The 22,989-nt window shown below is 53.7% G+C and overlaps 1 protein-coding gene across 5 annotated transcripts in view; it reads left to right on the forward strand.

The window, feature by feature from the left end:
• The first annotated feature begins 1,144 nt into the window (after positions 1 to 1,144).
• LRRC27 (leucine rich repeat containing 27) overlaps positions 1,145 to 22,989 on the forward strand; it is a 35,610-nt gene continuing 13,765 nt past the window's right edge. For 2 of the 5 annotated variants that reach the window (XM_034663458.1, XM_034663460.1), the window contains exons 1-8: positions 1,885 to 2,032; positions 3,160 to 3,427; positions 6,159 to 6,289; positions 10,244 to 10,302; positions 15,461 to 15,613; positions 17,775 to 18,150; positions 19,044 to 19,229; positions 21,751 to 21,847. In XM_034663458.1, coding sequence (XP_034519349.1) covers positions 3,221 to 3,427; positions 6,159 to 6,289; positions 10,244 to 10,302; positions 15,461 to 15,613; positions 17,775 to 18,150; positions 19,044 to 19,229; positions 21,751 to 21,847 — 1,209 coding nt within the window. In that variant the 5' untranslated portion in view covers positions 1,885 to 2,032; positions 3,160 to 3,220. Of the gene's footprint in view, positions 2,033 to 3,159; positions 3,428 to 3,466; positions 5,100 to 6,158; positions 6,290 to 10,243; positions 10,303 to 15,460; positions 15,614 to 17,774; positions 18,151 to 19,043; positions 19,230 to 19,648; positions 21,022 to 21,750; positions 21,848 to 22,989 lie in introns of those variants that run through there. The other 3 variants (XM_034663463.1, XM_034663461.1, XM_034663462.1) reach the window with 3 other exon arrangements.

Here is a 22,989-nt window from a genome sequence, read left to right on the forward strand (position 1 = left end):
TGTGTGAGACTGGTTCACCGAGTCCCCTGTGCTGACTTCTTCCCCTGCATGTTGATGGGTATTGTCTTTTAACCGACTTTCCACTTCACCAACGGTCTCTACAGCTCTAAGTAATTTGCTAGTAACCAATCCAATTTTTGTAACGATATTTTTCAGAATTCTAGTTTGATTCTTTCCTATAATTTCTAGTATCACTGCTTCCTTGAACACGTTAATCCTAATTATTTTCAAGTGCGTGCTTGTGACTTCATTACCTGGCCCACCCACAGGTCAGTTTCTGTTTGCTCTTGTTTCTCTTGGATTTGATCATGTGTTCGTGCGGCCTTGCGTGTGACGCACATTATGCATTTTAAAGCCATGCAGATAATGTGAGATCTCAGATGGTATTTTCTTCCCCTCCAGAAAGGACTGGCATCTGCTTTTGTTAGGGAGCCAGACACACAGCACCCCAGGTCACCTTAATGCAATCAGGCTCTGCCGTGATTTGAGGCTGAGCTTCAGGCCCCTTGAGGTTTGGTGTCTTTCCAGTTGGAGCCTCAACCCAAAGTCTGGGTATTTACTAGACCCTCTCTGTAGTGGTCTCAGAAAAAGACACTCACTGGGGAAAAGTACACCTTTCAGGAATTCTTCACTCCCTTGTTTGTGGAAGGGTTGGTCATAACAACCTAGTGTGCCCTCTCCACAGCAGAAACCGAGAGTGATCTCCTACAACAAGGTGGATCTTATCTTAGAGTCTGTGTAAAGCTCTTCAGTGGCCTTTGTAGTTGATACTTTTGGCAGCCTGCCCAGTGACCAGTACGTCTAACAGCCATGCCAATTTAACTGCCGGTATTGTGGTGGCTTTGTGATAGGTCAGCTAGTCTAGCCTCAACTTCCACCCCGCACCCCAATTCCCTTTCCCACAGGGTTTCCTAACTGGGCCACTAGTGGCACTTGGGTGAGATTTGGTGCGTGTGGGGGTGGGGGAAGGGTGAAGCAGCTGCCGCAGTGTTTTCACACCTGGAAGGTCAGGGTGGAGCCCCAGGTGTGGCTGCAGCGCACCCACCTGCTGGCTCACCTCACTGGTGGGAGGCAGGTGTGCAGCTGCTCCCCGGCCCCCAGGGCCTGTTAGCTTCTCCAGCTCGGGGTAGGCGGGCGAGCGTGTGGTTCTGTGATGACTGCTGCCCACGTCCTCTGCGGGAGGTCCGCCTCGTGCGTCCTGGCGCGTTCCCGCTTGTGTTCACTTCCCCCACTTCCCCTCCCGCTTCCCTTCCCCGCAGCCTGCTCTGCACGCCCCCAGCTGCAGCACCAGCCCTAGAGGGACAGCCCTCGATCCACGCCCCGGCTCCCTGAAGGACATCATCCCCAGGGGCTCCGCGTCTGCCTGGTGTTCACCGTCCTCTGCCTGGGCGCTTGGCCAAGGGGCAGGCCGCAGAGGGACTCCTGCTTGGCCCTGGCCCGTGTGGCTCTCTTTTCCCCTCTGGTGACTGGAAGCAACTCTGGCCGAGGACAGCCCAAAGGCTACCAGGCGGGCTTCTGGGGAGGCCGTTGCCTCGGGAGAGGGGCGGGGAGGGGGGTGGGTGTCCGTGTGACAGCAGCGATCCTGGGCCCCTCCAAGCCGCCAGGCCCGCCAGGGCAGAGGGCAGTCAGGCCACGTGGGAGGGCTCTCTGGGCCCTGGAGGCCGGTGGTCAGCCTGGAGCTCGCCCCGCCCAGACCCTGCTCGCTCGGGGGTGGGCCCGTAAGGGCCTTCCTCATGCATAGGTCTCTCAGGACTAAGGCACACGTGTCCCCTCTGTGCGTCCCCCAGTGGCTCGCACAGGAGGCCACAGGGGACGCCGGCAAGCCCGGCTGGGACTTCGCGGCCGGCGCAGGGGCCCCGTGCGCAAGCGCACCGTTCTCTCCGCGGCTGCGCGCTCTCCGCGCGGCTTGGCGCCTCCGGGACTCCGTCTGGGCGTCTCCATGGCGACCGCGTGGGCCTGGCAGCCTGCATTGTTGGGCTGCACCTCTCCGTGTCCGGGGTGTGCCAGCGTGCTCGCGGAGCCGGAGCTGCAGGTGAGCGGGGGAGGGGGTTGGTGGGCGCCGCAGGTGGGGGGGGGGCGCGGGAGTGNCGACCGACCCGGCCCAGCGCACATGGGGAAATTGAGGCAGGCGCGGTGGGGACAGGCGCTCAGCTTCCACCCCGCGGGGAGCCAGCTCCGTCCTGTCTTAGATCCCATTATTCATACTCAGTTTTGAGATTTTTTTTTCCCCTGGTCAGAGGTGTGTGGGAGGTTGACTGCACCCCTCGGGCCATTCACTGTCGGTGATTCACAAGTAAGGACCCACGGGAAAGGCCCACCCTGGGGTCGCACCTGTGCGTTGGCCCTCGCTCATCAGTTGCTCGGCTTTTGGGCTTTTGGGCCCAGTCCTGGCATTCCTCATCCCTAAAACAGGAAGAAAGTGCCTGTTGCCACACCTTTCCTGGTCCTGGGAGAGCCCCGGGGGTGGGGGGGGGATTGTGTGGAGGAGGGGCCATTCCAGTGCGGGTCACTGTTGCTGGACCCGCGGTTCAGAAGTCACACGGGGATGCCTGGCTGGGAGAGCTTTCGGTGAGCTGCAGTTCTTGAACTACTTTCCAAGTATCGTTGAGCAACTGAAAGTCAAGATTCTATTTTGACAAATTTTTCCCAGCACCTAACTTTGTGTTCGCCAGACCCCGTGCTGCTCGCTGAGCCAAATGGCAAAACTGGTGGGATTCTGGGACCCAGGGAGCTTAAGCCCTGTTGCAAAGAGCTCAGAACCACAGCAGAAGCAAGCAGGGCAAACTTAGGAGCCCCTCCACACTCCCGTTTCACGGAAGGAATATATTTGTTTACTGACTTTGAAACGTTCTGATTTGTTCTTATCCCTAAAATGGCCATTCTTATTTTGTATCGTGGTGTTTTCCAGGAGTTAAAAGGTAAGTCTTGGAACGCCGTGGTACAAAGTGAAGAGCATAACATTCAGTCAGAATCTTCTTGATTTCCAGCTTCCTTCCTTCCTTTAAACTTAAACGTCGAATTTATGCTACTGATTATTAAAAATGATGGTTTTGTAAGCAAGTGAGAAATAGCTGTGTATCTGCCACAAAGCTACCCCATGCCCCTGGGAGGACGTGTCGGGGCACTTAGATGCTGCTTGTCTCCCCTCCCTGTCTCCAGGTGACCGCAGACCAAGGAGGATGAGCAGAGGTCCCCAGCGCTGTTTCCTCCTGGCTGACAGATGGAAGGAAGCAGCTCCTGCAAGGTTCCCCCGGGGGCTGCTGACCCGGACAGCCGCGCTGCTCAAGCTGGGAGCATGCCTGCTGCCCCCTCCAGAGAGGTTCACAAGGCTGTGAAGGGGGTCATCTTTTCTTCCTCGTCGATTTTAGACTTGAGTCAAAGTGGTCTTCACCATTTAGGAGAGATCTTTAAAATTCCCAACCTTAAAGTAAGTGGGTCATTTCTCAGGGCATTTGTACCTCTGCCATGCGGACATAAGCGGCTTTTACTTGGAGTCCTCTCTCTAGGAGAGAGTTTCCAGGATGAGATAGAAGAGGGTTGACTCGGGGTCTCCTGTGGCAAGCACACCACAAAATGAGAAATTCCGGTAGGGGGAGCAGCCAGTGGAAATACCTGTGGAGTCAGACTGTGATATCTATCCTGTCTTCTTGGGAAAGTCTTAAGCACCAAAAAGCCCATGGTAGAAACCACTGCCGAGAACACCCTTGATCTCCTATTTAAAACATCCCCCCTAAAAGCTCCCATGCGGTGTTTCTCAGCCCTGCCTTGCTGACGTCACACGCTGACTTTCCCCTGTGCCCAGTGCCTTGCCAGGCCCCTGCCAGCTGCTAAACTAGCGGTACCATCTCATCCCCTGCAGTTTCTAGAACGAGGTTCCGTCAGAGCACAGTGTTGGCATGAGGGGCAAGAGTGCAGGGCTCGGCTAGGACTCACATAATCCCTTAGACCTCGTTTGTCTTCATCTGGAGCGCGAGAGTGAGATTGTTCTTGTGGGATATCACAAGAATTAAACTGTGACACGCGTAAAGCGTGGTATCTGCAGGACACGTGAACCATTGCGCCGTTAAGGAGTAGGCGGACGTCTCCGAGGGCTTGCACAGAGCTGCACGCTGGGGTGTTAGGTGGCTGTCGTGTGTCACATGCTGTGCGTTTGCGGTCACAGCCGGCACTGCACCTGTTTTCTCTTCCCCAAGTGCCGACCTCTTGGAGCGAATTCCTGGGTCATTAGGGCCGCCCTGTCTGAGGGCAAATGCTCCCAACCGTGAACGAAGACTCCCAACACGCCATGAGATTTATGGGACCTCTGCCCATAAAGGAAGAAGGGGGAAATTCGAAAACCGTTCTTCAGGCTTGATACAGAAATGTCATAACTGTTCATGCCTCTCGGAAAACAGAGACGCGACTATAAATGTTATTACCATGGCAACCAATCATGGAGTGAGGTGGCTGCTCGGCGCTGTGGGTTACAGGCGCGTGTGCCGGCGACGCAGCGATCTCTGGAGTCACCAGTCGCACGTCCAGAGACGCGTGCGGTCATGGAGCACAGGGAGGCCATCTTCGCACAGTCCCACCGGACCCAAGAGGAGGGGTGGGCTTCTGCGGTTGCAGTCAGCTCGCCGTTGACTCGAACGGCCCTTTGCACAGAGCAGCGCCTTGTCTTCTGCCTCTTGCGGCATTTGGGAGGGTCTGTGGCGTCCGAGCTGAGCGCTACAGCCAGCTTGCCCTGAGAGACAGCAGGCCTGAGGAGCGCGGAGGTCACGCTGCAGCCGAGGCCAAGAGCGGGCTGGCGTCGAGGTGCACACACGCTGTGCGTGCAGAATCGCCCGACCGTGGCCAGGTGACTGCCAGCGGCCAGCAGGGTTGACTGGCCACGCCTCAGCTAGCTGGAGATCGCGCTTTCCACGCGCTGGTGAAACTCTTGCCCTACCCTGTGAAGGGACTTGGCAGACGGCATTGGAGGCAGGGCTGGGAGTCGTGATGCTGCGGCCGAAGGGGGCGGCTGGCAGCACGGGCCGCGCTCGGTACTCCTCAGTCATGATGGCTGGTTCTTGCTGGCCCTCCCCTGTGCCAGGCGCTGCTCGCTTGGTGCACCTGGGCAGGTGGGTCCCATGACCCCGTTTACAGAGGGGACACAAGCACACAGAGGTCTGGGAGCCTGCTCAGAGTCACACAGCTAATAAGGTTTCCAAATCTAGATTTGAACCCAGGAAGTCTGGCTTCCAGGCCAGCGTTCTTAATGTCTGTGCTCTGCCGTCGCGGAAGGTGTTAAATGTGCTTATGTGACATTCAAAGTGCTGCAGAAACACGCAACATGTCACAGCAGCAGCCAGAATTGGGGGCTTCCGGGGGGCTCAGTCAGTGGAGCGTCCGACTCTAGATTTCTGCTCAGGTCTTGATCTCACAGTTGCGGATTCAGACCCCTCATTGAACTCCACACTCAGCATGGAGCCTACTCATAAAAAATTTCCCTGTAATCGTGCCACGCTGTGACTGTGGCCTCACGTGTGTACCTTTTGCACGGCTGGAGTCAGTGCTGCACATGCTGACACGGACCTTCCCTCCCTCGTACATCTCACGACAGCGGCCGGCTTCTGCTGAGCTGCTGACGGTAACCGGGGTCCACAGCCGTGGGGCCGAGGCAGATTGCACCCTGCACGTGTCCTGTAGTTTGCTCTGAACTCTTGGCTTGGGACGAGTCCCTGGGACCAGACCCGGCTCTTGCCGTTTGTCCCCTGTCCAGAGTTACTGCGGGCTGCCTGTGATGGGTGCTGGGGAAGGGGCAGGGGCAGCGGAGCCCAAGAGGCGCCAAGCGTGGGGCCCAGGAAGGAGGAGAGGGACTGAAACACTGGGGGAGTCAGTCTGGTGTTAAAGGATATTCGCAGAGAGAGCTTGGTGTGTGCATCGGTGGTGGCTGGGCCATCAGCTGCGAGGGAGCCGTGGGCCAGCTCGGGAGTCACTCTCCAGCCCCAAAAGCTGGGCAAGGGACCCTGGTGCTTTCCTTTCTGACTCTTGTCTGCTGTGTAAACTGTCTTGGGCTTTCTTGTCACTTGATATGTATGAGTGCAAAAGCCTGTGGTGGTTCTGAAAATGCTCTTGGATGGATCATGTTTTAAAATTTAGTTAGTTGACAAGACATTCTCGTTTCTTTTCCCTGGAAGCAATTGCATCTTCAAAGAAATGCCCTCTGCGAGATTCCTAAAGATTTCTTCCAGTTACTGCCAAACCTGACTTGGCTGGACCTCCGCTATAACAGAATTAAAGCGCTTCCTTCTGGGATTGGGTCTCACAAGTAAGTTGTATGTTTGTATTTCCAGGTTTTAAGAAACCATCATGTGTTAAAAAGTCTGAGTGCCTGTTCTTTTGCTGCTTAGCTCCCACTCCTGATTGAATTTTGATTTCAATGTAGAAGTGTTTAACGCTGCTTTTAAATCCAGCCGACAGGCGCAGCGGCTGAATGTACGGAAGACGGGTAACTGTAGTTACCACGTAGGGTATACAACAGCACAAAGAACGCCCATAGCCGCGGGGCCTCTGCGGGGCCGGCGGGAGGTGTTTGCAACACCCGGCTCCAGCTCCGAGACTCAGCACGCGAAGCTGCCGGAAGGGTCCGGAATGTGGCTCATGAACTTCAACCAGCCTCTCTGCTCTGAGGGCCTGCGCGTGCCTGTTAGTTTCTGATAAATAGCGAGGAGTGCTTTCCAGTTTGGAAAGCCGGGAACCCCAAAGAAAGCAGTGCCTGTTATCCTCCCGCATTCCCGCTGCTCTGGTCCCAGGGGTTCCCTAGCACCCCCATGTCTGGAACAGATGCCGCGCCTCCCTCCTCCTCATGTGGCCCTGGCCAGCAGCCCAGGGTCAGCTGGCCGCCTCAGGCCCTCGGGAGCCGCACTCACTGTGAGCTCGGCCTCCTGCCCCGACCTCAGCGCCTCCAGCTCCCGCACCCTCCCTGTCAGTGTTTCCCGACCTTTTGAAAACCTTCCAGTGAGCACTGCAGGGTCTCATTTAATGTGAGCGCCTCCTGAGCAGAGGAGAGCACACGCGTAGGCCGTGGGTGTGCGCGCAGGGCGGATGGAGGGACCGCCAGGGGGCCCGCGTGCCGGGAGGCAGGAGGGAGAGGTGGCCACCCTTGCAGGCCGGGCTTGCAGTGTTGGGTTTCATTTCGAAAGACCTTGGGAGTCACGGAGGATTTGAATGGAGGGGGTAGGATTTGACATGGCTTTGAGGTCACTCTGTAAGGAGCAGGGGGCCGTTAGGAGGCAGCGGCCTGAGCAAGGCTGACCACGCAGAGCTGCAGGGCACTGGAGAGCCCCTGGGGTTCAGGTTGGATGTAGGGCATGGGAGGAAGACAGGTATCCACGGGCGACCCCCATTCTTACCTGAGTGACCGTGTCCGCAGAAAGCCAAGTGGCCGCTGTGAGACAGCAGAGAGGGGTCTGCGCCAGGCCGACCTGCAGCTCACTGTTGTTCAGAGTAATTTTTAAGGAGAGAGTATTTTGTCACATGTCACAGTGAGAGAAAATCTCTGTGAATCATTTGTGCCTTTTCAGGCTCTGCAAGGAAGCAGCTAATTTCTGGTGGTAAGCTAGGGTCTCCAGCAGGGGGTAGTCAGAGCCAGGAGCCGCCTCCTGGAGCTCCTGGGGTTGTGGGGCTCTGCAGAGCAGATCGCCTGACGTGAGTTGTGCCACTGGATGCACAGAACCATGTCCTTGGCCCCAACCAGGGCTGCGTGGCAGGTGGCCGAGCCTTCCCTGGGCCTGCGCCCACTGTGTCCCCTCCAGCCTGACAGCCTTGAGAGTCTTCTGATCTTGTGGTCAAGGGTTGTTGAGGATAATTTAGTGCTTTCTGTCCGTAAATTGTGGCACTCGCACAGCCGAGGAGACGGATTGCTACTCAAAGGGTAAATAGACAAAAGCCCATTCCCCAAGCACTGCTCTTTCCTATGGGATAAGTCTACAGTCCTCCAGTCTCAGAGTTCTTTGATTTTGCCAGTCAAAGCCAGCTGCTTAATATTGTTTGAGATATAATTTTGCATGGGGTTTATAGCCCATTCTATCATTAAAATTAGACCAGCTTGCTGAGAGCAGAAACGTATTAATCAGAAATGTTAAGTAATTATGGGTTTATTAAAAGCCTTAAACTTTCCAAAAAGCCTAATTAAAGCAATGCCAGTATGAATGTTCTCCCCCTCTCATTGTCTTGGACGTGCGAGCTTGTGAGCAGAGAGAGCGGGAACACGTGTACGGCAGTGTATACGTCTCCCTAGGCCTCCAACTCAGCACGCAAGCGTGTACGTTCAATGGAAAGTCACTAAAATAACTGGCGGATTACCGATCCTTTTACAGGGTCAACATTTATCAGCTTATTATTCAAAGTGCGTGTGAGAATATTCAAACAGGTCATTGCCCGGGTGCACTTTCCATGGATGGTTTGGTTCCCATGGTGTCCGCCCACCACAGCCGACCCACAGGCCAGGGCATCTGCCCACCTGCTCCCCGGTCTGCAGCATCTGTCCGTCTTACGCAGACAAGCGCGCACCCATCCTCGGCCTGGTTTTTGTATTACACAAATAAAAGGGGCTGAACCCAAAACCAGTAGTTGAAGAGACAACATTGAAATAATTCACCTTTTGTACGGACGTCAAGAAAAGTTCAATATATAAAGTCTCTTCCCTTAAAACTTCAAGTAATAAGGAAAATCCAAGAGCATAAATGGAAAGAAAATTGTCTAATCCTCAAGTAATCTGATTTTCCTTTGGGGTTGCCAAGCCAGAAATTAAACCTAATTTAACTCGAATAATAGAACTCTCAATTGTATGTCTGTGAAATTGTCTTTTTCCTTTCAAATCCTGGGGACCCTCATCCGTTGTGATGTTGGATTTCAGTTTTTTCACCTTGAGGCTGAAATGAGGCTTGAGGTGTCCTCCCTCCACCCACCGCATTGATTCATTTATGGGATTTGTAGGTGTGCTCAGCTGCTCCTCTCTTTTCCTTTGGGAAAGGAGGGCTGAAGCCGGGGGGCACAGCTTGGACCCCACTCCGCCACTCAGTCCCCTTCGTGGTTTCCTGGGGCTGCTGAGCTCAGCGTTAGAGGAGAAGGCAGCTGGGGGCTTTTCTCCAGGGGCTTGTGAGGTCTTCCCCCCATGGCAGGCAGCCAGCCCCACACAGTCAGCATCCCTGCGTGCCTGGGCCCCGACGACCCACTCTGCGCTGTGGCGGGCTGTGCTGGCTGGCAGACCGTCCCTGGAGATGAAACAGTACAGCGGATTCAACAGTTCTGCCCAGGGTGATGCAGAGACAGGGAGGCAGGGGCGGGGGGTCCTGCCCTCTGCCTGGACGCCCAACCCCTGGGCTAAACATGAGCCCCAGGGTATCTGTGGTCTTTTTATACCAGATTTCAGCAGTGGTCCCTAAAAAGTAAAGGAGAACAAGAAATTGATCCTTACTGTATGATACAGTCTTAAGAATTAAAGGTGAAAAATAGAAGCAGCATGATAGGGTAAAAGGGGCAAGATGGAGTTTAACACGAGATATTCATTTTTCCATATCATTCAATTAGTAACTTTCTAGTGGGCACCTTGTATCCTGTCTCTCCACAGTACATTTTGTGCGAGGTTTTATAGGAGATGTTACTAGGTGTTAGTAGGAAGGGATCTGGAGTCAAAGGCATGGAGAAACGCCCCTGATCCTGTGCTGCCCTGTTCTGAGACTTCCCAGGTCCCTTCCCCCAGCAGGGTGGCCGTGCTGCGCGACAGAAGCCTCCCGGCATTTTGACCAGGAAAGCCTTGCTCACAGAGCGTCTCAGGGTGCTGGGATCCCTCACCACACACCTCCAAAAATGCCGGAGAGTGGCGTCTGAGCACCAGGCCCCTTGCGGGGTGGTGTTGCCCCCAGTGGAGCTTTGGCAATGCCTGGAGATGACATGGTTGTCACGGTGTGGGGAGGGGGTCCTACTGGGCTGGTGGGTAGAGACCGGGATGCGGCTGGACACGCCACAGGTGCAGGGCAGCCCCCCCAACAGAGAACCACCTGGCCTCGAATGTCAGTGTGCTGAGGCAGAGCACCCGGCCCGCTGCTGAGACCGGGGGCCACGTTTGCAGACGTCTGTGGGCCACACGTGTGGCATGCAGCAAGTGTGTGTGCCTGCAATGACGTTGTGGTGGCAAAGGAAGAAATTTGATGGTGTATTTTGGGGATGGTCATTTCATTTTCTGCTTTCTAAGTTACATACTTTTTGTTTTGTTTTAAAGGCATTTGAAAACTTTGCTTTTAGAAAGAAATCCTATCAAAATGTTACCTGTGGAGCTGGGTAAGTGTTCAAACAATAAAATACAAGCTGGTTTTAAAACGCGGCCTTTTTAAGTTCATGGAACCTGTAATGGAAATACAAGGCAAGTCACAGGGGGCGAGCTGGCTCATATTTAAATAATCCCTCCTACTTCCGTCCTTCCCAGGCTCTCAGATAGCACAGCTCTCGGGGGCTGTTAATGCTGTAATATATACTCTGCATAGAAAGTATGACACATAAACACAGGGTTAGACATAATAAGAATGAAGGGCTTTGTAGCCCGTGCACAGCCGAAGGAAAACAGGCATCAGCACTGCTCTGGGACTGTCGTAATTCTACCTTCGTCCCTCCCTCCCTGGGAGCCCACGGGTCCGTATCCATCCTCTGCTTGCTTTCCTGGACAGCTTGGCCACAGAGGTCTCCCCAGCAATGTGTGTTTAGATGGCCCTCCTGAACGTTTCGTAAGTTGAATCATACCAACATGAGTTCCTGGTGATTTGCAGTCTTGGCTCGCTCTGTGCTGTTGGGGCTTATCCGTGAGGATGTGTGGCAGTGTGGCGCCTTCCTTCTTACTCATTTCCCTGCTGTAAACAATGAGGAGGAGGGAGCAGAAGACGATGTTCTCTGTCCTGCATCCGTTTGTCTCACAGATTTATGCTCTTAACTATCTTTGTTTTTCTAGGTTCGATTTGCTGTTCTTTTTCTAACCAATTGAGTTGGAGGCTTAGATCACGGATTTTTTTTTTTTTTAAAGATTTTATTGAGAGAGAGGAAGAGAGGGAGCAGAGGTGGGGGTAGAGGCAGAGGTCCAGGGAGAAGCAGTCTCCCCACTGAGCAGGGAGCCCGACCCCAAGATCACGACCTGAGCCGAAGCAGGCACTTAACCGACTGAGCCACCCAGGCGCCCCCTTAGATTACTGATTTTAAACCTTTCTTTCCTAACCTATGCGGTCACAGCTATGAGTCCCCCCCGGTGCTGCCTTGGCTGTGCCCACAGGTCTCAACATGCAGCGTCTTTATAATCATTCAGCCCAAAATATTCAAGTACGCTGTGACCCATGGGTTCTTTGTGTCTTGCTTCATTTACACACAATGGGAGGTTTTCTAATTCCCTTCCTTTTGTAGAATTCTCGTTTAATGCCACATATACTGTGTAATTTTGGTCATTTGGGCGTGCTCTCTGGCCCAGGATACAGTCTGTCTGGTAAACGTCGCCTGGTGTGCTAGAGGGGCTTGTGTGTTCTCAAGTTGTTACTTGATGTGATGTTCTATGTATTGAGTTAGGTCAAGTTGCTTAATCATAGCTTTCAAATTATCTACATGCTTTTTTGTCTGTTTATTTTGTCAGTGCCTGAAGGACTGTCTTAAAATCTTGAACTATGTGCATTTGTCTGCCTTTCATTTTAGATCTGTCAGCTTTTGCTTTATGTATTTTGATACTCTGTTATTGGTTGAATAGAAATTTGGGATTTTTATATTGTTATTTTTGTTACTCTGCATTGTGGTTTTCATATGCATTTCTCTGATGGCCAGTGATGTGAAACTCTGTCATGTGCTTATTGGCCTTTCAATATATATTAGTGTGGCTACTCCAACCTTCCTCTGTTACTCTTTGCATGGTATACATTTTTCATTCTTTTACTTCCAACCTATCTGTATTTACAATACATTGCTAGTATTGTAGGATATAGTTGGGTTCACTCTTTTATCCAGTCAATCTCTGCCTTTTTAATTTTTGTTTTTATTTTGTTGAAGATTTATTTACTTATTAAGGGACAGAAAGAAAGCGTGCATGTGCGTATGCACAAACAAGGGGAGGGGCAGAGGGAGAGCGAGACAAGCAGACTCTCTACTGAGCAGGGAGCCCAAGGTCATGATCTGAGCCGAAACCAAGAGTCGGCCACGCAACTGACTGAGCCAGCCAGGGGCCCCTGTTTTGCTTTAATTCCTAAAGAATATTGCTGATCTAGAAATATGGGTTGGAATTTTTTCATCTAGGACTTTAAAGAAGTTCTGCTGATAACCAGGCTTCAGAGTCGTTCATTCTTTGTTCTCCTTTATGAACTGTGTTGATTGGCTTTGGTTACTTTCAAGATTTCTCTGTATCTTTGCTTTTCAACAACTTGACTATGAGGTACCTAACTGTGGTTTTCTTTGTAATTATCCTCCTTGGAGTTTGTTGAATTTATTTAATTTTTAAATTGACATCTCTTGCCAAATTTGGGAAATATTTTGGTCATTAAGCCTTAAATATTTTTCTGCTCCTCTTTCATTGTACCTATTTGTTGGAACTTTTGTTATTGTCCCACAGATACCTGACCTTCTGTACATTTTAAAGGTCATTTTTCTGTTCTTCACAGAAGATAGATAAACATCTTCAAGTTTATGAGTCTTTTCTATCATCTCCAATTGGCTGGGAACTTTGCCTAGTAATTTTTTTCAGATACTGTGTTTTCGGCCTTAGAATTTTCATATTTTAATAGTTTCTATTTTTCTGCTGAGAGTTCTTATTTTTTTCATTTGCTATAAACATATTTTCCCTTTAATAATTTTTTGGATTTTATTTTGGACATTGTGATAGATACATTGTAGAGATTCTGGATTCTGTTATATTCCTCTTTAGAGTATTGGTTTTTTAAAAATAGGTAGTTAAGTTGAGAGGACTGAGACAGACTCCAAACTCTATTTGTCTGGCAGTGGGCAGTAGCTGCGGCCGTGCTGTTTGCAGCCCATCCTATGCGTGGCAGGTTCAGGACTGTGCCACAGATTTGCACGCACAACATGTACACGGAGACTGAAGGCTCCCCTCCATAGTCCTCTTCTCTTTGGAGTCCACCCTTCACTTTTGAGCAGCTGTGGTAGCTCTCCAGGCTGTCCTCTGGGGCTGCGGGTCATTATGACCAAATGGGTTTCTGTCTGTTCCAGCCGCCCTGTGTGGTGCAGAAAGCCATACAGATAGTACACTCATTTGTGTCTTTCTCTTCTTGAAGCTGCCATTCCCCCTCTAGTTTCTGCCTGCTTCCCATTTCTGTCTTGCCCGGTTTCTGCAAACTGGTATCTGCTGGAGAGTTGATCTGACTGGAGCTGCTCCGACACGGCTGGAAGTAAAGTCCCCTCATTGTACCGTGTGTAGCCTTACCTAGTGGTTCTCTGGACACCACGCGCACGTCCTTGACCAGCGACCGCTACAGAAGCAAGCGCTCTTCCTGTTGCCTCCTCCCTGCCCCTGTGCTCTTGTTTTCATAGAATTTGCTTTGATGTCTTGCTATAAATCCAGCAAACACATCTTAAACTGTCAGTATTTATTTATATTTTCTTACATGTTCACCCGTTTCTCAAAGTTCCCTGCTTCCATCTGGGATGACCATCTTCGCCTGAAGATCTCTCTTTAGTGTTGTCATTTAGTCTTTTGGTAAGACTATTTGGTAAGAGTTATTCAAGTTTGATTTTCTAAAAAGGGATCTTTACTTTTCCATCATTTTTGAAGAATATTTGGCTGAGTATAGGAACCCAGATTTCATTTTACAACGTCTTTATTATCTTCTGGCTTCTAACCTCTGTTGAAAAGTCAGCTGTCAGTCTTACTGCTTTTCTTTTAAAAGTGATGTATCCCTTTTGTCTGGCTGCTGAAAATTCCTCTCTTTATGTTTAATTTTCAGCAGTTCACCTGCAATGTGCCTGGGTGTGGCTTTCATTGTATTTATTTGGGGTTCACTGAGCTTCTGGAATCTGTTTATTGATGTCTTTAATCAGATTTGGAAAATCCCTGGCTGTCAACATTATTCTCTTTCTCCTCTCCTCCTGGGCCTCCAATTACCTGGATGTTGGGATTTTGATTCTGTCCCACATGCCTCAAATATGCTCTTCTCTTCCCATCCCCTTTTCTCTTTGTTCCAGTTTGTATTACCTCCTGTTAACTTGTCTTTGAGTTCACAGTTTCTGTCTTCTGCCGTTAAACTCGTTCACTTAGTGCCATGGCTGTCAGCGGGCCTTGAGATTGTGTGTGCGGCAGGAGCTTTTAAATTACGAATTCATTTTAGTGATCGCTCTAGGCCAGTTCGGGTGAACCGTTCTTGCTGCATCCGTTGGGAATATCTTCATTTCATCGGTATTTTTGCTAGATTTGGGGCATTTGATCCACAGGATTTTTCAGCCCTCAGAATATGTTGTTCCCTGTCCTCTGGCTTCCACTGTTTTCAACTGGAAGTTACTCTCATTGTCCCCTTGTATGTTGTCCCCTTGTTTTTCTGGTGCTGTTTTCAAGATCATTTGTTTTTCTTTGTCTTTCAGTGGTTTCGATGTTTCTAGGTGGGATTGCCTGTGGCTTATCTTACTTGGTTGATGAACGTCCTGGAAGTTACACTGATGTCTGTCGCCAAAGCCGGGTGTCCTCACGTAGCGCTCTGCTCCCGCCCTCGTCCTCTGGGGCTCGCTGCGTTCCGTGGGTCAGCATACGTGCCGCTGCTCCACAGGCCTCTGCAAGCTCCTGATTTCATCTTTCTCTCTGATCGTCAGAGTGGATACTTTTTATTTTGAGTTCACTCGTCTCTTCTGTCATCTCATATCTGCTGTTGGGTCCCTCTGGTACATTTTTCATCCCGGGCTTTGTAACTTCAACTCTAGAGCTGCTATTTGGTTCTTTCTTATAATTTCTGTTTTTGTTGACATTTTATACTTGTTGAGTCATTTTACCATGTTTGTCTTTAATTATTTAAACATGGGTTTTCTGCATTCCTTTGAACATATTTGTGACTACTTTGAAGTTATTGTCTTCTTCCTCCGCTATCTGAGCTGACTCGAGGACAGTTTCTAGTGACTGCTTGTTTCCTGAGTATGAGTCACGGGTTCCTTTTCTTTCCATGCCTTTTAGGGGTCTTTTGTCATTAGGAATAGGCATTTTAGATAATATAGCAACTTTGTATTCTGATTTTTGCCAGAGGGCTGTTACTGCTCCTTCTGTTTGTTTTATTTATTTACTTTTGTAACTAGCCTGGTCTTAATCTGTGCAGCCTGCCTTCCCTGCAGATTTTGTTCAAAGCAAATTGCAGACATCTCTCCTACCGTTTACCCAAAATTCTCAATAAGGTCTTTTTCTTCTTTAATATGCAAACAGTATTCTCTCCTTGTTTGATTCCACGGAAAAGCGTGTGAAGTTCTGGGTTTCTCCTCTGTCGCGCAGGGAACGTGACCTCACTGAAAGCGCTGAACCTGAGACACTGTCCTCTGGAGTTCCCCGCTCCGCTCGTGGTGCAGAAGGGACTGGGCGCTATCCTGGCCTTCCTGCAGATCTATGCTGCCCAGCATTCTGTCCCCCGAGATTTAACTTCCCAAGGTTTGTGGAACAATCACTGCAACAAACTGCATTAGAACTGGAGTCAGTGCTATTTAAAGCTAGGCCCGGGGAATCTGCCCCCTCCTTCACGATGTCACCGCTAGGTCCGGGGGGGGGCTGCCCCTCCTTCATGATGTCACGGGGGTGCACAGGCCTCGCGTGTCCTCTGCGGGACTCACACCGTGCTCAGGTGTCTGTGTCAAGCTATCAGATCTGCAGCTTTTCTTGGTTCTGTGTCCATGGGTTTGCATTCTCAGTGTCCGTTATAGAGCCTGTCTCGGTGGATTTTGGTAAAAATTCACCAGGATAAATCAAATGAAACCGTCCTCCCCACCAAGCCACCGTCAGGCACCTGCTTCAGGAATTACATGGTTGTTCAGACAACTACTGGACAACAAGCACAACAAACCGCCCTTACTCCTGGGGAGGGAACACGGTCCCGCCGCTGTTTTGATGGTTTGCTCTCTGAACACTTGATCCCATGTTTCCAACGTCCGTATCATCCAGCCAGACATCCTCACGTGCTCGTGAGGTGATCTAATCGTGAGTGAGCAGCCTAGCACTTACACAAAGTAGAGATAAAAGAGAATTGTAAGTGAGTGCTCACAAAAAAGTCAGTATTCCAAAAATTTACTTCAAACATCTAAATTTTTATAACTTAAAATATAACTTCTAGAATTAAGAAAATGCATATATTTGCAACAGCCACGACAGTTATGTATGTGATACAACCAAAGCGTGTAAATAATTAAGCGCATCTCGGTAAACATAAGGAACGTCCAAAGTGATTAGAAAGTGCTGCTCTGCTTAAATCATCTTTATCCCAAATCCAAACAAACGGCCCCAGAATGCCTCATTTTAAACATTGATTGCATTGGTTTGTGTCCCCCAGAAACAGCTCTGAGTCAGGAGTCCAGGGCCAGTGCTTGATCGGGGAGGAGGCTGAGGCGGGAGGCGGGGAAGGGGAGGGAGCCAGCGCAGGTCAGGAGCGGGGCAGGTGCACTCTGCACACCAGCGCTTGGTCCTGCCGGGTGCCGCGTGAAACAGGTAAAGCCCCACTGGGCCTCCGCGGTCGCGCTGAGCCTCTCAGGTGCCTCCCGCATTGACCGGGTCAGGACCTGGCATTTCCAAGGTGACATTTGTCAAGGGCCACTGCTGAACTCAAGTCCAGGAGTTGCTCCCAGCGGAGCGTGGGAGTAGGGCACGCATGCCGCGGCACTAGCAACACTTGGTCGCATCGAGGGCTTCCCCTGGGGGTGGGCACACAGCTCTCCAGCCCTGCAGGCTGGCCTTCACGTGCCAGGCTCTGGAATGGTGAAGGCCAAGGGCATGTGGTGGCCCAGCAGTCAACTCCATGCATCTGTTTTGTCTACTGCCAGCCTGTTACTGCGAATCATGAATGTCCTTGTTTCCTGAAGAGTATACTAGCTTGATCTCTTAACTATGGGTCGGAATCCACCACCATCACTCAGAGACCCAAAGCCAAGAAGGAGTCTGTGTTAGCCCGACCTGGACCTAATTCTGTCCCGGGCGGGGGGTGGGGGTGCTGCGGGAGGCTGGGGGTACTCATCCAGAGCTAGTCCATTGACGAGGGGACATTTGAGCCTAGTCCTAAAGGCAAGACTATTCCTGGCCAATTTTCTTTCAGGTAATTTACCTAGAGATACAAGTGTTTAAATTCACCAAAAGTATTGCCAAAGAGAAACAGTAGGTGTATGGGCTAAAAATTGATTAGAAATAAAGATATTAAAAGGTCTAGGGTTGGGGGGGGGGAAATAAAAGTTTATTTATTTGCATAGATTTACATGGAGTGTGAGGGCCTTGGGGCAGAGGGAGTCTGTCCCCCCGCCTTGACCCCAGGCCTTCTCTACGGGGGGAGCCTGTCCCCCTGGCCTTGACCCCAGGCCTCTCTGCAGGGGGAGCCTGTCCCCCTGGCCTTGACCCCAGGCCTTCTCTGCGGGGGGAGCCTGTCCTCCCTTGACCCCAGGCCTTCTCTGCGGGGGGAGCCTGTCCCCCTGCCTTGACCCCAGGCCTTCTCTGCGGGGGGAGCCTGTCCCCCCCTTGACCCCAGGCCTCCTCTGCAGGAGGAGCTGGTCACTGGGTTGGTTTGGGGAGCTGGTGTTGGAGTCTAGTCTACTCAAACAACATTTTATCCTACTAGCGATTTCACCAGTTACAACGATGAGCCTAAGTGAGCTGTCACAGCCCTCGTTGTATTTATCTGAAGAAGAAACTGTGCCTGACCCAGATGCCATTAATTCCCAGGATCAGAAGGGGTTGTTAAAAGAAAAGGCAGACTTTTTCCCGCCTGTTGAGAAGCTGGACCTGAGCGAGCTGAGAAAGTCCACTGACTCCGCGGAAGACTGGCCGGGTGAGGAAGAAATCAAGCGCTTCTGGAAGCTGAGGCAGGAGCTCGTTGAGCACGAACAGGCCAAAGTGCTCGAAAACCAGCTCCTAGCGGTGGAGTTACCTCCAAATCTCAGGGCGGCGTTGAACACGAAGGATGGAGAGCACGCCAGCCCGAGACGCGTGTCCAGGTAAGTGTAGCATATTTTCTTGATCTTTCTGAAGTTGTAATATTATTTTGCAGTTATCTTTTCAGATGTCAGGCCGAGCCTGGTCGGCACGTACCGTGCAGTGCATGCGAAGCCTGGCTTAAGGCTGTGGATACCCAGAGCACGGACCTCAGGGGGGAGAGTACGCAAGAGAGAAACAAGCCGTGTGTGTGTGTGTGTGTGTGTGTGTGTGTGTGTGGACACAAACGCAAAGACAGTATTTACTGGTGCACATAGGTCGTACATTCACAGGGGGCGAAGCCACTCCAGGGGGACAGGAATTGGCTCCTGGGGACGCACAGAATCCTGGTTACTCTGGTTCACGGTGCTGCGCAGTCAGGGACACGTGTCTGGCGTGTCTGTGGGGGTCCAGCTTCGTGGAGGGGCTGTTCGGAAGAGGAAGGCTGAGGCCAGGGGCCGGCCGTACTGAGCCGCAGATGGAGAATGTGCATTGACTGTGTGAAAGGTGTTCTGGGGTTTATCACACTGCTCTTTCACCTGTTCCGAGGCTCGAAAACTCTGTAGTCTGATTGACGGATGGGGACCTTGGAAGTGTTGGAAGCACAGAGGGCAGGCGCCTGGCTGTGACGCGGCCTTGACGTTCTCCGCCGGCTACTCCACGGCCGCATAGAGCACGCGTCCTCCTTGTGCTGCCTGCATCCAGGATCTCCTCCTGAACATGGACGCGGGCACATCCTGCAGAGACCCGGCCGGCCTGTCCCGGGCTCTCCGCAGTCCCGCTGCTGTTTCGGACTCTGAGCCAGTCCGCAGCCCCTGGCGCGGGAGTCCCGGGCTGTGGGGCCCTGGGAAGGCAGCCCCGTTGTGCCGGCTGTCCCCGTGGGCCCTGCTTATACACCTGGCATGTTGTGTTCTAGCGCGTGCCATCCGAGGCTGAGTGGGCATCGCAAGAGCTGTGATTGTAGAAGGAAGACGCCCTCCGTCAGGAGCGTCCTACCTGCCCTGGCACCACGGCGGCTTCCTACCAGGAGGCCCCAGGAGAGCAGGGCCGTGGCCGACCGGGAGTGCCGGGAGAAGCAGGCGGTGGTGGAGCAGTGGAGACGGTGAGTGTTCGCCGGCGGGGCCCGTGGGGGGTCGGGGGCCGGCCGGCCGGCTGTGACTTCTCTGGGGAACGGTCGGTTTCTGCTTTGCTTGGGAGCCAACAGGCTGCTCTTTGTCCCACTTGGTCTTGGGCAGGTGTAGGCACAGCCTTGGGCCTCATCACTCCGTGTCCTCTCCACCCGCCCGCTTTCTTTCCTGTCTTGTTCTCTGATTTTTCACTCTCTCTTAACTCCCTCCTCCCCTCCTTCCAATCACCTGGCTCACAGGTCTTTTCTAAGGAAAGGTACGCGCTGCAGATGTGCGTGCAGAGACCGCGTACTCTTGCCCCACCTCGTTGGCCGTGCCGCTGGCTGCGGTGGCTGTGCTCTGCCCCGCAGGAGCCTGGCTGGGGCCTGTCCTCATGGCCGCCTCTGTCCTCCAGCTCCGCCGACCACCCGTCTCCACTGTGCTCTGGGCCCCGGGAGGCCATCCAGTATGGACCATGTCCACAGCACCCCAGTGCCCCTCTCCTGGCTGGGCTTGGCCAGTGGGGGGCCCCCGCAGGAGGTTAGAGGAGGGGGAGAGGGAGGGCAGGGTCTTTATCCCCCCCACTCCTTCCTGTGAGTCCTCCTGGGTCTCTCCTCCCGGGGCTTGGGGCGGCTGCATCCCCTATTCCAGCCCAGGGCTCCTGCTCTGTCCCTGGGCGCCGTCCGCCGCTGCCCTTGTGAATAAACCCTCCTCAATCCTGAAATCATCCCGCGTGAGTGTATTTTCTCTCAGGACCCTGATGGGGACAGACTTGCTGGCAAATGCAGTGGGTCAGCGGTACACTGCCTCGTCCCCACATCAGACATGCTGTCCAAGGGGGTCCTGGCCACACGGCAGGGTCACACTGGTCACTGGCCACAGGTGCCGGGCAGCCACCCAGCCTGAGCTCAGGCCATCCCCCCGAGGACCCCCAAAGAGTCCCTTGGCTGGAGTGCAGGCTGCAGGGCAGGAAGGTCCTTCTGCTCCACCACAAGCACACACAGCTTTGCAGAGCAGGTCTCAGAGCAGGGCACATCCGTGTCAAGCAAGCGATGGAGCCCTTCTGGAGCAAATATACTGGCTTGACCCTGCCCGCCGCCAGGGGCTCCTGCCCTCCCCTCTCACTGCACCGCTCCCTTTCCTTGCTGCAGGCGGGTCCCCCTCCTCCTTCACTTGGGCCTCTTTCTTGATGGCATTTCGTGACGGTGGCTGCCCCAGCACCTGCCCTCCTGGGCCCCATAGATGAACATCTCTGCCCCCACGTCAGTGCGAGGCCCGCTCGCTTGCCCCGCTGCCGGCCCAGCCTGCGATCGGGACAGTGCACGGGAAGGTGCACAGGGCGCTGGCCCTCTGGGGAGCTCTGACCGCTGCAGGATGTAGGAAGCAGGGCGTCTGCTTCTCTGACACAGCACGGTCCGGCTCGGGGCTGCCCAGGATGCCGCACTCCTCCGTGGAAGGAAGCTCTTGAATATCAAGGGTGGGAGGACACTCTCCTCTTGGTTTCTCTGCCGTGGGCCTGAGGTGATGTTCCGTGGCCTCCTTGGCGATCCATGTGCGGAGCCCTGTCCTGTGGCTTAGACACGGCACAGCCTGGGAAGCCCGTCATACCACCTCAGAACGTCACCCCTGTGCCTCTCAAGGGGTGCGTCCCTTCCATCCCATTTCACCAAGAGGGAGTGGACACTCAGAGGGAGCCCAGGTGTGCAGGGGCGCAGTGAGGGGGGAGGCCGTGGAGAGTCACCACTGGATTTGGACTGTTGAGTGGTGGAGGAACAGAGAGCCTGGCTCAGCTGGGGTAGGGGGCTCAGGAACCCCCGGCAAGGGCACAGGAGCAGCTCGAACTCCAACCGTGTGCCGTGGGTGAAGCCCAGGGCCAGCGAGGATTTGCTGGGACCCCGTCCCATCACCAGAGCTGCAACCACAGCCAAGCCAGGGGTTGGTTTTTATGTTCAGTTCAGAAATTCCACAAGCATCTGGCCCTGCAACCTCACCTCGTGCTGCGCACAGTGTCTAGTGGATGCTGTTGCAGGGAGGTCACGGTGCGGGGCAGGGAGGTCACGGTGCGGGGCAGGGAGGTCACGGTGCAGGCAGCAGGGAGGTCACGGTGCAGGGGAGTAGGGATGTCACGGTGCAGGGGGCAGGGAGGTCACTGTACAGGGGCAGGGAGGTCACCGTGCGGGGCAGGCCGTGCCAGCAGCATGGCAGCGCCCCGGCTGAGGGGATTGGGGGACAGGACGTTGACTTGTCAGTGATGCCCTCACATCTTGTGGGGACCTGTGAAGACCTTTGATGCCCGAGCTGCCAGCCAGAGCCTAGCCGTCTTCTCTGGGGGCAGGTCCTGGTGTCTCTGCTGGCAGGGGCTGGGGGTCCAGCTTGTCCCCTCACATGAAGCCGCAGGACAGGAGCAGACAAGCACCTCCCATCGGTCTGGGTGGAGGGACGGGAAAGGGTTTGGGAAGAGGCTCTGCCTGGGGCTGCTCTGGGTTGTGCTGCTAACACACTGCTTGTCCTCCCCAGAGATGAACGAGCACCGCGGGGGTGGAGGGAGCACGCCTGGACCAGGAGGACCGTGGAGGAAGCGCCGAGCAAGCCCCTGCCTCCTTGGCGGAGTCTGGTACGAGGGGGCCATTGGGGGGGGTCCTGTCCAGTTCCAGGGCGCTGCGGTCCCCACTGCGCAGATGAAGCCCAAGGCTGGACAGCGAGCAGCCTCCCGGTGGCCCGGCCGCCACCACCTGCTGGCCTTCTGACCGGCCTGTGTCCTTCCTGTGTGAAGAGTCGGGTCTCTGGTTGGGGGTGAGGACGGCCACAGAGAGGCGGGCAGGGGGGGAAACAAGCACCCCTACCCCGAGGCTGAGGCGCATCGCCGTGTCTCTCTGGGTCTCCTGGGCCATGGTCTTAGCCTGGGGGCCGGGGTGGTGGGTTGCACTGCTGTCCCGTTTCCACATGCCAGCTCCCAGGTCGCGTGGGGCACACTCCACCCTGAGGGCCGCTCGCCTCCCCTGTGTCTCCCCAGACCCCCACGGGTCTGAACCCAGGCGGCCGGGGCGTCCTGCCCACAGAGCACGCCAGCTCCCCTCCCCTGTGAGCCGCCAGGAGTGTCTTCTTCAATCCTGTCTTGTGGGGGACGGTGCCTGCTCTCGACGGCACCATCCCGCCATCCTGCGTCTGTGCTGTGGCCCTGTGTGTGGAGGTCATTGCAGGCGGATGGAGAAGTTGCTTTGTCCACGTAGCCCCCCCCTCCGCCTGCTCCCTCCTAGCCGGCTCTTGCTCCCACACAGCTGTTCATGGGAGAGTGGCCGCAATCTCCAGGCCCTCCAGGACAGCCTCCCTGGGTCCTGTGTCCACCCACCTTGTGCTTCCAAGCGTACAGATCCCTCTGTTGTCCAGTGGTTTCTGCGACTGGGCTGAGGTTCCGCGTCTGGGGCAAGAAGGCTGCAGAAGGGATGTCCTTTCTCTGCCTGCCGTGTTCCCGGGTTATGGTGTCCGTCCACCTTGTTCCCTATTTGTGGTGCTGCTTCCCCTTGGTGGCTGGTCCTCCTGGGGGCCACTGGGTGGTGTGCAGAGTGTCCCACGCACTTCTGCCCGCTCTCCTCCAGGTGGGCTTCGGTCTGCCGCCGGTGGACCTGCTGGTGCCTTCCTATCAGGAACGTCTGTGCCGAGAGATCCTGCCACCTCACCTTGCCCACATCGCCTTTGTCCATTTAAACAAAGCAATTGTTTGTTACCTTCAAAAAAAAAAAAAAAAAAAAACAGGGG

The sequence above is a fragment of the Ailuropoda melanoleuca genome, chromosome 6, assembly GCF_002007445.2.
Source record: "Ailuropoda melanoleuca isolate Jingjing chromosome 6, ASM200744v2, whole genome shotgun sequence".
Taxonomy (NCBI): domain Eukaryota; kingdom Metazoa; phylum Chordata; class Mammalia; order Carnivora; family Ursidae; genus Ailuropoda; species Ailuropoda melanoleuca.